Source organism: Anguilla rostrata, chromosome 17 (assembly GCF_018555375.3).
Source record: "Anguilla rostrata isolate EN2019 chromosome 17, ASM1855537v3, whole genome shotgun sequence".
Lineage (NCBI taxonomy): Eukaryota > Metazoa > Chordata > Actinopteri > Anguilliformes > Anguillidae > Anguilla > Anguilla rostrata.
In genome coordinates, this window is record NC_057949.1 from 6,453,948 (window position 1) to 6,466,809 (window position 12,862).

Genomic DNA, 12,862 nt, shown 5'->3' on the forward strand with positions numbered 1-12,862 from the left:
ACCGTAGGAGAGAGGGAGATGGAGAGGAGAGGTGCACCTGCCTTCTTCTTTTCTCCTTCCTTGAGTCCTTCCTTCCCCACTTCCGTCTCTCTCTCCTTTTGCAGGCAAACAAAATCAACAGAAAATTTAAATAAAAACATAAAATTTCAAAAAATTGACAAAAAAAAATAAAGTTTTAAACTAAACTACACGAGACGAGTTCGGGTCTTCACTGTGTGATGCGTACTGAAGTCTGTTTTTATATGCCCAGTTTTATTTATAGTGTATATACTGAAGTAGTTTTAACAATCAATGGTGGCCTCTGAAATATAAAAATGACGTATTTCCAGGTTTTTCCAGGCACGAGTATTGTCTTTTGTATTTTGCCATTTTTCTACCTTTGCAGCAGGATTTTTCATCATAAACGAGCGATGCGCGTGAAATGCACAGATCGAGTGCGGTAAGGAAACTCTTGCAGCAGTCGACCAATAGTCACCCTCAGTAACCACATGCACACATCACTACATGTCCCCATACTCAGCCAATCACGTGCGGACATCACTACGTCCCCATACTCAGCCAATCACGTACGCACATCACTACATGTTCTCATACTCAACCAATCACGTGCGCACATCACTAAAGGAGGGCCTTTTTGAAACCGACAGTCTGACCTCTCCAGTGCTGCTCATTGCCTGTGCTGCTCTCTGCATGCTCCGCTTGCTGCTCACAGAATTACTGCAGTCACTGCCGAGAGAATTGCTGCTCACTGTTGTCCAGGTGTAGGCTGCTGTGAAGTAAATCACCACCGGTATTTTTTATTGGATGGCCAATGTTTTTTTAGTATGTGGATTACTTTTACTTTGAGGTCATTTTGACCGGGTTTCAAAAGTGCTATGGTAGCACAGCCATGTGTGTATTATCAGACATTAGGCTCACTAACAGTGTGCAAGAACTGATGTGTGGTAGCCACACCCCCTTGCCCCTCACCCCCTTCAGAATTCAGGAATGACAGTATAGTCCTCAATTTCGTGTGAGTTCCAGTGAATATCTTACTATTGTTTTCAGTTGCTGGGTAACCCGATACCAGACCCCTTACCTTTGCCCTACCCCTCAATCAAGAATCATAGCTCCAATGAATGTCTTGTGGTTGTCTCACCATTCTGTGTTAAGAACAACAATGTCACCAGTGCAGAAAATTCAGCATCAGGCCAGATACTGCCCAGTGAACACAATATGAGGATACTGCAGTATGGGATATACAAGCAATAGCTACGAATGTGATGTCTGTCTACAGGTCACAAAAACTGCTTCCTTCTGTATGACACTGAAAAGAGAGACATGTGAAGTGAGTCGTATGAAGACAGACAACATGATTATTTGAGTTAAAGAATAAAATAAGAATATAAATTCTGTCTGGGTCTCACAGCGTTAAAATATAAATTAATAAATGTAATTTCATCTATGTCAGTCTAGTATCTGAGGGTGTGGGTCCCAACTAATTTAATTCGGTTATTTTATTATTATTAATTTTTTAGTGCGACTAAACTGCTCTGAATCAGTGATGGACGGGGCATTTTCTATATCGCGACTCATTGTTACAGTACCAACCAGCAGGGGGTGCTGCAACACGCTCAGCATCCCTACTTCCCGTGCCTACGCTGCAGTATTCTGACCTAACAGATCCCAATATAGGCAGGGTCAGCCTCATTCTCATGTGATGCAGGCCAGCAGAGTTCAGGTGATTACCGTACTTATGTTTTCCCCCTGTGGGGTGATAGGAGGTGGTGTTTACCAAAGGTATTTTTAAATGCTTATCAATTAATTTATTTCATTGTTCTGTGTATACATGTGGCTATGTCAGTTTATATGACAATTAACTTGAACAAAGTACATGGAAAAAACGTTAAAAATATATTTTTTAAATGGGCATCCAAAACCGACTCGTTTAGTAGGGCGGCATGTCACATTACGAGACCAGACACAAGTTCATACAAACTAGGATCTGGCCAAAAAGAACAAAAGAAAGACTCCGAGGCTACCCACGCATTGGGTAATCGGACCCAGGGCTTACCTTAGCCACAGCGAAAAGTAAAGACAATAAACAAAGCCACGATCCCCTTCCCCAAAACGACAACCAAATAAACCTTAGCAGGAACTTGTAGAAATTGCTACACAGGTCCTCCTCCCAGGTATCCATGCACATGCGAATGGGCGAGATAGAAAAAGAAAGAAGCAAAGAAGGGTCGCATGTAACAACTGTCAAGTTACCAGAATTTGTTTTCATGGGTAAATAATGATTATAATACCATCAAAAACTGTGTTACAGCATTAAAACTACTTAGCTCCTTCAAATATTAGAGATGTCACAGGTTAGGTCAAATATCGTAAAAATGCAGGACATTGAACGTAGCGAGCATTGTTTTCTGAAGGAAGACCTGCCTTAATATGCCTTTGTTAATGTTGAAGCCGAGTTGCTTCACTTTTCATAAGTGAGCGAAACCTGCAGACAGAGCTCGTCATAAGTGCAGACCTAAGAGGACGCAATACACCTAACTTAAACGCATTTCTGAGACCGACGGAGAAAACGGATCTTCGAGCGGAGCCATAGCGCGTTTTTTTAACAGCAGAGAAACATTCCCAAGCCAATTTCTTTTTATTGACCTATTCAGAAGGGTAAGGAAGACAGCATGCATTTTTCCTCATTGCTATTTGATCATGTATTAATATGTACGGAAGAATATCTTTTATGGTTTCTTTAAGAATTTTTAAATACCATGCTGTCACAGATGGCTTCTAAGACGGTTCCGGAGGACGGGTTTACGAATGGAGCGCTGATCACGGAATTGGAAGCTGTGGCCAAAGACGCTGCCCTTCTGCATGGAATTTTAATGAGGACAAAGGAGTCGCCAAATTCGCCGGAGGTGAACTTCGTTTTGACTTTAAGTAATCTGCACGACAGAAAAAAATGTTTGTGTATTATTCTTGTGCTTGTACTACTGCTGAAGTCAGTTACTAAGGAGGAGAAGGACTGGGGCTCAGTGTTGGGAATAGACAGTGCTCTGGCCAGAGAGGAATTCTCTTTCTTTTGCATTGTGTTCTGTCTGCAGATTTGTGAAATTAATTCAATTTCCCAGTGGTTTCCCAGGCCGGGTTTCGAACCCAGGACCTTCTTGCTGTGAGGCGACCGTTGCCATACTTTTTGAGGACGCTGCCTCTTCTGCTCTGTCGCGGTCGCAGGTGGCGAGCTACTTCCCCTTCACCCTCTTCCCTTCCCCCGTGCCGAAAGTGTGCTTCGACCAGGCGCTCGCCGTGCAGACGCATTTCAACCGGCTGGTGGACAAGGTCAGCCAGGACTCCAGATTCCTGCAGGAGGCCCTGGCCAGGTAACAGCACCACCCAGCCCTGCATGCTCGCTGTCCTACGGAAGGAACGTAGTCTCTGCTGATCTAAAGAAGGTGCTCATTTCATGTTTTGGTGCCAATGCAGCTCCTGGTAGAGTGAGTATATGAGAGAAAGTTACTGAAGATGGAGTGACCCCCCTGCTCGAGTCACAATAAGGGTATGATTGGTACTTGGGTACCTGATGGGACCTGGATTTAGTTACGTGTCCTGCATAGGCAAAAGCAGCAGTCAGAAACCTGTAGCAGATTTGACAAGCTCCTTTATACTGAGCATACAGAAGTCGGAGAGACCCTTGCCAATGATGTCACAGCTGAGAGATATCATGCCCATTTTAATTATCCCTTTTCCCCAGCACTATCAAAGTGGATGATTTCATCGCAAGATTGTTCGACATATACACGCACGTTCTTCAGGAGGGCTGCTCTCAGGTAGGCAAACGGACGTTTTCTCGGTTTATAAATCTACTTTATGGCACTTTGATTGATTGACATGTGATACAAATACACTGTATAAATACACTAATAAACTGTAATATTTCCAATTCACAGCCAGTGTAGCCAGCAGTCACAACGATGCTTTGTAATGCGACAGCTTATTTCCTGGAAGAGCTGTCCGGTGTAAATGCTCATGAATGGCGCAGTGAAGGTGAAGACGATAATTGTACGTAATCAATGCTCATTAACAGTTCAGAGTTTTGTGGTTGTGCTTCCTCAGCCAGTCGCCGTGGGCCTGAATCGCTCAGACTACATGCTGGACCAGGGGCCCGACGGGAACCCGGCCCTGAAGCAGATCGAGATCAACACCATCGCAGTCGGCTGCGGCGGGGTGTCCTCGCGGCTTCCGGCCCTCCACAGGTACGGCGCGCCCTGACGGGAGGGGACGCGAGGGCGAGGCGGGTGACCCCTCAGGTGACCGGCTCTCCGGCACCGTAGGAACCGCCCCTGCTTAGGGCGGGGGCTCGATTCCCGCCATTGCACTTTCGGACCGATCGACCCTTCTCCCGTCACGACGTGAAAAGAGTTTGGGATCCCAGAACTCGGCTGAAGCAGCTCCAGGGTGCACGCTGTTATTTGCATTAAAGTATTTGCCTGCCTGACACCATATAGCCCCTTTCACACAGCTAATACCGCACCTGAGCCGCCTCAGGTAACAGGTTCCCTTTCCCACAGAATTTGTAATGCGGTATTCGAGCCGTCTTTACCTTTCACACACAGTGGAACTCAACTCTTGTGAATGAATTGTTTACGTTCCCTTACCATAAGCCGCGTTTCCACCAAAAGTACCCGGAACTTTTAGTCCCAGGAACTACTTTTCAAGGAACTAAAAGGTTCCTTCAGCCCATTGTTGTCTGCGTTTCCACCGCGGTCTAAAGCCCCGCGAAGATTAGGCAAATTAGCCCACTGACATTTTAAAAAGCGACGTTGTCGTCGGTCCATCTGGCCTATGATTTCTTCTGTAACCCCATACTACCACCGAAGTAGCTTACATTGTTTTCTAATAACCGGGACAGCCCGGAGGGGTTTATTCCACTTATATACAACGGGTTACCAACAATGACTATATATGGTTACTTTTGTATTTATTGATTTTTTCGATTTAATCACCTGAAATTGAAATATTCTTCCGCGGCTGTTTGGGCATATTTTACCGTTGTGAAGCAAAGCTGTCGTTGGTAGTTGGACTTGGACCGTTGTTATGCAACAAATAGGTTATAACAGGCCAATGGGGCTGAATACATGGCTGACATCGGTGTGCCTCGCCCATGGGATGAAGTTTATTGACAATTCCAATATCTTTTGGAACTGTAAAGACCACTTTAAACCTGATGGGGTTCATCCAAACATCACTGGGTCCAGACTACTCGGTGCCAACCTACGTCATGCTCTCGGGATGCCATACCCAAACAGGAATGTGAGGATAAGTGCAAAGGACAGTGCACACAGGCAGACAGCCTGTATCTCTCCCCCCTCACCTGACCCTCTGCTCCACATCACCCAAGGAATTCAGAGGATGCCTCTGTCCCAATCAGGGACCCAATGACCCCCCTCCCCCCTTCCACCACACTCACCAATCAAGGAGTTAGTTAAAGCTGCCACGCTGAAGCTCAGTCAAATTGATGAACTATTAAACAGCAATAACCACAGACATCATCACTCAGGTGTCTACCAGAAATGAGACAGACCCCATGCCGCTTCCTTAAACATACCGGTGATCTTAACCAGCCGGTGGCATGGTCAAACACATCGTAGCAATCACAGACCATCTGGTACCTGTCTCAGTAATCTTAAATTTGTCAATGTTCAGGCACAACCAGTCTCCTTTCCTGTCACAGAATCCCTACAGCTGAAATTAGCTGTCTTTAATGTCAGATCATTGGCTAACAAATCATTGTTGATTAATGATCTGATAATTGAAAAGAATTTACATTGTATGTTTTTAGTTGAGACCTGGCTAAACGGCACTACTGGTGTAGCAACACTGATAGAGGCTTGTCCTCCAAACTATAATTTTTATCAGTCAGTCAGACAAAACAGGAAAGGAGGTGGGATTGCAGTCATTTTCTCTAGACAGTTTGCATTTCTCTAGACATCTTCCCTGTTTTTATGTTCATTCTATGTCACATTAATTATGGCATTCTATCCCCGTTTTTATAATTATGGCATTTCATCACTGTTTTTATGTTCATTCTATGTCTATTTTCATGTGAAGCAGTCGGTGCATGTAATTTCTTTATTGTAAAGCACATTGTATGAAAGGTGCTATACAAATAATGTTTATTATTATTATTATTATTATTATTATTATTATTGTTATTATTGGCTCACAGTGTGTTGAAGGAGTGCTCAGGCTTCATGCCTCTTGTGTAGGTAAAGGTGGTGCATTGTGCATTGTTCACTACTGTAAAGTGGTATGAAAACAGGCATTATTTTCCTATGGGTTTTTAGTGCATAAGCCGGTTTGTAGCAATAGTAATTATTAATGCTAAAGTAGATCTTGATATGGAAGAAGGATGGGAGGAGTTTCCAAAAATATGCTTCCATTACTAAATTCTGTTCATTTTTAATATACTGCAATACAGTAAGAAAAGCAGTGATCCCAATGCACTTTCCTCCCATTATAATCACAACTCGATTATGGCTGTTTGTGAGAGTATCACTGTGTCCAGCGCGAAGAATGCCTCCCTCGTAAGGAACCTGAACCTTTGCTCGGGTGTCAACTCTGACCAGCGGGAAAATTCTGCCGTGTGACTACCTGAAAATTAGTCGGAAAATATGTTTCCGAAAATGCCACCTTTCTCTCGTGTCACTCCAGGCACATTCTGAGGGTCGCTGGCCGAGCGGAAGAGCAGAAAATGATCCAGGACAATAACCCGGTGGCAGGGATCGCCAAGGCCCTGGCCATGGCCTGGAAGCTGTATGACCGTGAGAGGTGGGCTATATATTAGGCAAGTAGGGGCTCCGCTACTCTCTATAAAGTGTTTCGGAAGCCCCTGTGGAAATCATGTTAAGTCTGTTGGCTTTGCAGTTAGCTCACAGATTCTGTGGTAAAGAGGATTCTGAGAGTGATTTGTTGCCATTCGGGTGTAGACAGCACTGGGTACAGTGTAACATCACGGTTTTCATATTTCCTAGATAACCCATGTTAGATTGTTGACATTCACGTAACCTTGAGTTGAGCGTGTTGAGTTGGTGATGTGATGAGCTGAGTTGTGATTCTATTACTGTTGTTGGGTGGTTCATAGAAGTCTGCCTCTTATCAGACCATCAAAGTAAAACAGACTGTTTACTGTGCTGACAGGGAGTCAGCAAGTGTGATGAAGAGACAATGCTCAGTTGCAAAACATCCTACTGGATCAGCATTCGTACAATGATACAATGTAATCATGGTTTGTATTGTTGGAAAACTGATATCACGGGGAACCAGTTGGTGTCTTTGGTGGTGGGGTGCTGACTAAAGATCTTCATACCTATGGGTCAGCGCCCAGCCAGATACAAAGGTTAACCCAGTGTGATATGCTTACAAAGGTATGTTGTCATTATTACTGAACACACTGCAAAACTGCATTCTTTTTAACAAGACATTCCTCTTTGACTCTTAACACTGCCCACCTAGCAGTTTTATGGTCCTAACATACACATAAAACTCAGGATATCTGTACTAATCACAACTGTAGTGTCGTAGCAGGATACACAATTGTATTTATGCAGGCTACATAAGCCAAAGACATGTTCGCATCTGCCAAGATAGATAGCGATTTGTATATAGCCACACTACTGGCAGACGGCAGTCTCCTCCATCTTTGCGAAACTGTTGGCACAGAGGAAAGGTTAAAACATTATTATGGAGTCAGTTAACTGAGATCACATTAAATGAATCCCATTACAGTAGCACCAGGTCTACACACTACACACGTTCCTTCACCATTCAGATACTTCTGCTGTTTGGGTTGTGGAGGGGCTTTTTGAAGTGGGTGACCTCGACGTGATGAGTTTTGGTTTCTTACTGTTGGTGACCTTGTTGGTGACCTGTTTGTGACCTTGACACATGTGTCTGAGTGGTTTCTTACACAGTCAACCTTAGCTGGCTTACCCCCGAAAAACTGGTTTCACACATGTCCTCATGACTTACTGTAGAATCTCATTCTGTCCACGGGCTCCAATTCACCCTCTTTAGCTGTCTTCACTTCTTTTGCATTTCCTTTCAGGATAATCATCGCCGTTGGTATCACTGTGTAGCTGAGATAGATTAGCTTTGTAGTTGAGCTTTGTTTGCAATTCTAATAGCAGGTTTTGTTTGGTTGGCTTTTACGCTTATTGATTTTAGATGAGTCTCTTCTGTGCCTTGTTGGTGACATCACACTTCCTGTGTTCCTGAAACAGCACTGGTGTTGTCTGGATGGCGTGCCGTCACTGTGAAAATTTGGGCATACGCTGGGACCTTGAAATTATTTCCATGGATTCCTTTCGTGCTGCAGTGAATAGGGAACGTTTCACAGCTTCAGAATTTGGCTGACATTAGTAATACTGCAGTTTGCCCCTAAATGCGGTCATATTTTATTAACAAAAGGAGGGCATCAGAACTAATGGAGAAGGTTTTGAATGAACGCGGTCTAATGGCAGAAGGTTTAACACCGCTGGTCTTCTTTTCTGCAGGGCCGTGGTCATGTTTCTGGTGGCGGATTCTGAGTTAAATATCTACGACCATCGATGTGTTGAGAATGAGCTGTGGAACAGGTGAGATGTGTCCAAACGGGACGGGTTCACTTCACACCTTGTCTATCTGAACTCTTCTGAAGGGTGCTCACGTGTCTTCATTTGCACACCTTGTCTATCTGAACTCTTCTGAAGGGTGCGCACGTGTCTTCATTTGCATCTCAAAGGGATTCCTCACTCCAAGTCACTGCGGTTACTGTGTGGGACGTTATGGTAGTGTAATTTACGTGCATGTTTCCATTCAGACTTGTAAATGCCTTTTTTGTCTGTCCGCAGGGGTATTCCAGTCATACGAAGGAGGTTCGTGGATGTGTGTAAGACAGGGTCTCTGGACCAGGACAAGAGGCTGTTTGTGTAGGTTTATGATGATGTTTTCAACATGTAGGTCAGATAATGGATTTGATCACTTAACTCTTCTTTACTCTTCAGAGGCTTCAGAACACTTGTTTTTGCAAATGGCTCAAAATGCACTGCAGCTGTTCTTGCTCTGTTTTTTTTGCTGCAAAACATCTATGCTAGATTTAGCTAAACGATTGACTTCACAGATTTGCCATTAGTCTAACATTGAAATGCTCTGTTTGTATCATTACTTTTTAGGAAATGGACAAAATGTGTCAAGTGAAATGACTTTGTTTCTTTTTTGTCTTCGTAGAGATGGCCAAGAGGTTGCAATAGTGTACTTCCGTAGTGGGTTCATGCCACAGAACTACACGGAACAGGTCAGTGCGCAGTTACGGTTATTCTGAAGCTCTCTTCTATTTGACACCGTATCCGTATCTTGGGCCAGTACTGAAGAGCCCACTTCACCCATTGCTGTTCATCGAATGCAGTGAAGAAAATTGGCAATTAAAAAGCACGACTCACAGTCAGAATTGTACAGCTTCAGTTTCTATGCAGCATTTACCGCCTTTGAGAAGTTGGACTTGAAGACGGATCAGCGTAGAGCCTGGAATGCGCCTTTGTTTTGAGTGTTTGATTACAGGTCACCAAGCGAGCTTGTTGCATTACACTACATTACAGGCATTTAGCAGACACTCTTATCCAGAGCGACTTACAAAACTTTCACATAACATTTTTACATTGTATCCATTCATACAGCTAGATATATACTGAAGCAATTCCAGTTAAGTACCTTGCTCAAGGGTACAACGGCAGTGTCCTTACCCGGGAATCAAACCTGCGACCTTTCGCTTACAAGCCCAGTTCCTTACCCGCTGTGCTACACTCCGTTCCTTACCCGCTGTGCTACAACTTACCTTACCTGTTGCATTTGAACAGGTTTCATTATTCCTGCCGAAGAAGTCAACGCTTAGTGTGCGTCGGTGAGGAGTTCCTCCGATAAACCAAGAGCGACCTGATCATCGGTTTATCCTCGTCCCTGCCGGCCGCGAGTGTTCGTGGAGTGAAAATGTCACGAGGCCGTCCCGTCTTTTCGGCCGTGTTCGCAGCCTTCTGATCTTTACGACTCCACCGGAACGCCGGCGTCGGGACGGTCAGAGTCCACAGACGGTCAAAATCGAACCTTAACGGTCCTTCAGGCTGTCGATTCAGGCTGTGGACGGAGTGTAGCACAGTGGGTAAGGAACTGGGCTTGTAACCGAAAGGTCGCAGGTTTGATTCCCGGGTAGGACATTGCCGTTGTACCCTTGAGCAAGGTACTTAACCGAAAGTGCTTCATTATATATCCAGCTGTATAAATGGATACAGTGTAAAAAAAGTTGTGTAAGTCGCTCTGGATAAGAGCGCCTGTAATGTAATGATTCGACAAATGGCTACATGCCTCAAGAAATATGAACATTGCCTTTTATCCTGGAAATCCTGGATTCTTAATTCCAGTTTTTTTCAAAGATGGACTAATTGTAGTCACGCTGTAGGCGTGTAATGCATTTTTGCATTGAATTGAAATACTGACCGTACAAAAAGGACCTGGCCACAGCCTTACTGGCTCAGCCACTGCATTAATTGTGTGAGCTAGCCTTGATGTTCACGGCTATGGCTAGCTGCTGCCTTTACGAGAATTGTACCTAACCTGAGCTGCATTAGCGTTTGTTCCGTCAAACTTCGGTACACCCTTATTGTACGCGGCTTAAAGCGACTGCCAAATGACTGCACTGCAATGCAGAAACGTGAATGCCTTATAGCACTTTGAGAAGGAGAAGCAGAGCACTCTGGCTTATAGGAAAATTCCTTTTTTAAATTCCAGCAACTAAGTTCTAAAAAGCCCCACAGAATAGATTCTCAGGCTCGTGTCGATCAGCCGACGAATCGCCTCGGAATCGATCGACGATCGGTGCAGCCGACGGACGGCGTCCGACAGCGTCCGATCCTCCGGCCAGCCCGACCCTACGCCTGAGAAAAATTTCTCGTCGTGTGAAAATGCGAGCTGCTCTGAATAAGGGTGTCTGATAGACGGAGACGCCCTTGTTTCAGGGTGTGACCCTGATCCCGAGTGGTGCGTGTGTGTGTGCGTGTGTGTGTGTGTGTGTGTGCAGGGCTGGGGGGCCCGGCTCATGGTGGAGCGCTCTCTGGCGCTCAAGTGCCCCGACATCGCCACCCACTTGGCCGGAACCAAAAAGGTCCAGCAGGAGCTGGCCCGCCCCGGGGTCCTGGAGAAGTTCTTTCCGGATGACCCGGAGGCTGTGGCTCTGATCCAAGCAACGTTTACTGGACTTCACACTCTGGACATGGTGAGAGAGAGAGAGAAAAAAAGCTTCAAAAGCTAAACAACGCTGTGAAAACAATGAAATCATTTTGTAATAATGATTATTTAAAAGGAAAATGTTTTGGTGAGTTAAATCATGAACTGATACATCGTTAAAGATGATACAGTTCAGCAATATAGGGGAAGTGTGCGCAAACAAAATCACGTATGTTTTATCTTCCTGTTCAGGAAATGCCAGCACAGAGCTTCGCATATTAGTAATAAATTGGTAAAACATACAATGTTTAAGGTCACCAGAGAATGAATTGGCCTGATGCTCCAACATGGAAAAGCATGCCTTTCGTTTTTACATGTCAGTGATTTTAAAGGCTGAATGTGAGAACCTCGTCTTACATTTATCTCGGTCTACAAAATGGATACTTCTGTCTCCCTCAGTGTGCTGCTTGGAAATGAACACCGAATATAGCACGGTGTTGAGGCCAGTCTGTGGCGTTACCACGTTTTTACTCAGTCCGCTGAGTGGACCGGGTGGATGTGAGTGAGGAACGGTTTTTAATGCGAGCCGCAATCGGGGGGCGATCGCCGGACGTTTGCGCAGGCGGCCTGACGCATACGGTTCGTTTTCTGCTTGCGCAGGGAGAGGAGGGAGACAAGTCTGTGGCCATGGCCTTGGCAAACCCGGACCAGTACGTCCTGAAACCCCAGAGGGAAGGAGGGGGTACGACCGTTCCACTTTTTTTCATTTTTTTTTTCATATTCCAGCGTTTCTTTTATTTCGGACGGCGCCCTCGACGCACTCTTCGCTCGTCTGTGATTCGCCGGCTGACGGCCGGTTCTCGTTCCGGCAGGTAACAACGTCTACGGCGACGACATCCGCCGGGCGCTGTCGGGAGCCGCGGGCGGCGCGGAAAGGACGGCCTACATTCTGATGGACAGGGTCCGGCCCCGCCCCTTCTGCAACTACCTGCTGAGGGGCGGCTGCCCCCTCGGACCCAGCGCGTGCGTGAGCGAGCTGGGCGTCTTCGGGGCTTACGTGAGGTACGCGCCGCCCCCTAACGGAGTGGGCCACATTCGTTTCACCGGGCACTTTCACGTGAATCGGAAATTAAACCATAGCCTACAGTAATTCACCAAAAAAAAAATAGCATGTAATAATAAAATGAAGCTTAAAATCATTACATGCGTAAGCGACAATGTGGATATGTTGACGGCACAGACATTTTGAGGGTTACTGTTTGATCGGACACATTTTCAGTGTAATATCTGATGCGATTCAGCAGTTTCGGAGTCTCTGTGTGCTAAAACCTGTTAGCCGTTTGCCGTGCGTTTGTGCTCTTCCACACAGACAGGGGAAAGATATGCTGCTCAATGAGTGCGTGGGACATCTTCTCAGAACCAAGAGTGCAGAATGTTCCGAAGGAAGTGTGTTCGTAGGGGCGGCCCTGGACACCCCGCTTCTAGTCTGACCCGCCTCCTGGAGGATCGGCCGCCTGTTGGAACAGCGTACCAGAAATACCTCGAAGAGCCTTTCCACCTAATGTGCTGCTCTATGCTACAAATAATACATTAAAAAAAAAACTTTCATCAATGCATATTTTTGGTG

At 45.4% G+C, this 12,862-nt stretch overlaps 1 protein-coding gene across 7 annotated transcripts; it reads left to right on the forward strand.

The window, feature by feature from the left end:
* Window positions 1-306: 306 nt before the first annotated feature.
* On the forward strand, window positions 307-12,862 carry LOC135242947 (glutathione synthetase-like). Of its 7 annotated transcripts, none has more exons than XM_064314305.1 (13): window positions 307-439; window positions 2,769-2,903; window positions 3,220-3,365; window positions 3,737-3,812; window positions 4,099-4,238; window positions 6,697-6,813; window positions 8,538-8,618; window positions 8,874-8,951; window positions 9,250-9,316; window positions 11,090-11,284; window positions 11,896-11,977; window positions 12,108-12,297; window positions 12,572-12,862. In XM_064314305.1, exons 1-13 carry the CDS (start codon window positions 422-424, stop codon window positions 12,723-12,725), a joined length of 1,479 nt encoding a protein of 492 aa, XP_064170375.1. In that variant the 5' UTR covers window positions 307-421; the 3' UTR covers window positions 12,726-12,862. The 7 variants fall into 7 exon arrangements, with proteins under 7 accessions (XP_064170375.1, XP_064170374.1, XP_064170381.1 ...); XM_064314304.1 differs by lacking the exon at window positions 307-439 and adding an exon at window positions 1,595-1,720; XM_064314311.1 differs by lacking the exon at window positions 307-439 and adding an exon at window positions 1,597-1,720 and having other exon boundaries at window positions 12,605-12,862.

What these genes read in the sequence shown, in the direction of transcription:
- LOC135242947 (XM_064314304.1), top strand. Translation starts at nt 1,700, where the DNA reads ATGCAGGCCAGCAGAGTTCAG. An exon ending in TGCAGGCCAGCAGAGTTCAG is followed by an intron (nt 1,721 to 2,768) that starts GTGATTACCGTA and finishes ATGCTGTCACAG; the next exon opens with ATGGCTTCTAAGACGGTTCC. An exon ending in GAGAATGAGCTGTGGAACAG is followed by an intron (nt 8,619 to 8,873) that starts GTGAGATGTGTC and finishes GTCTGTCCGCAG; the next exon opens with GGGTATTCCAGTCATACGAA.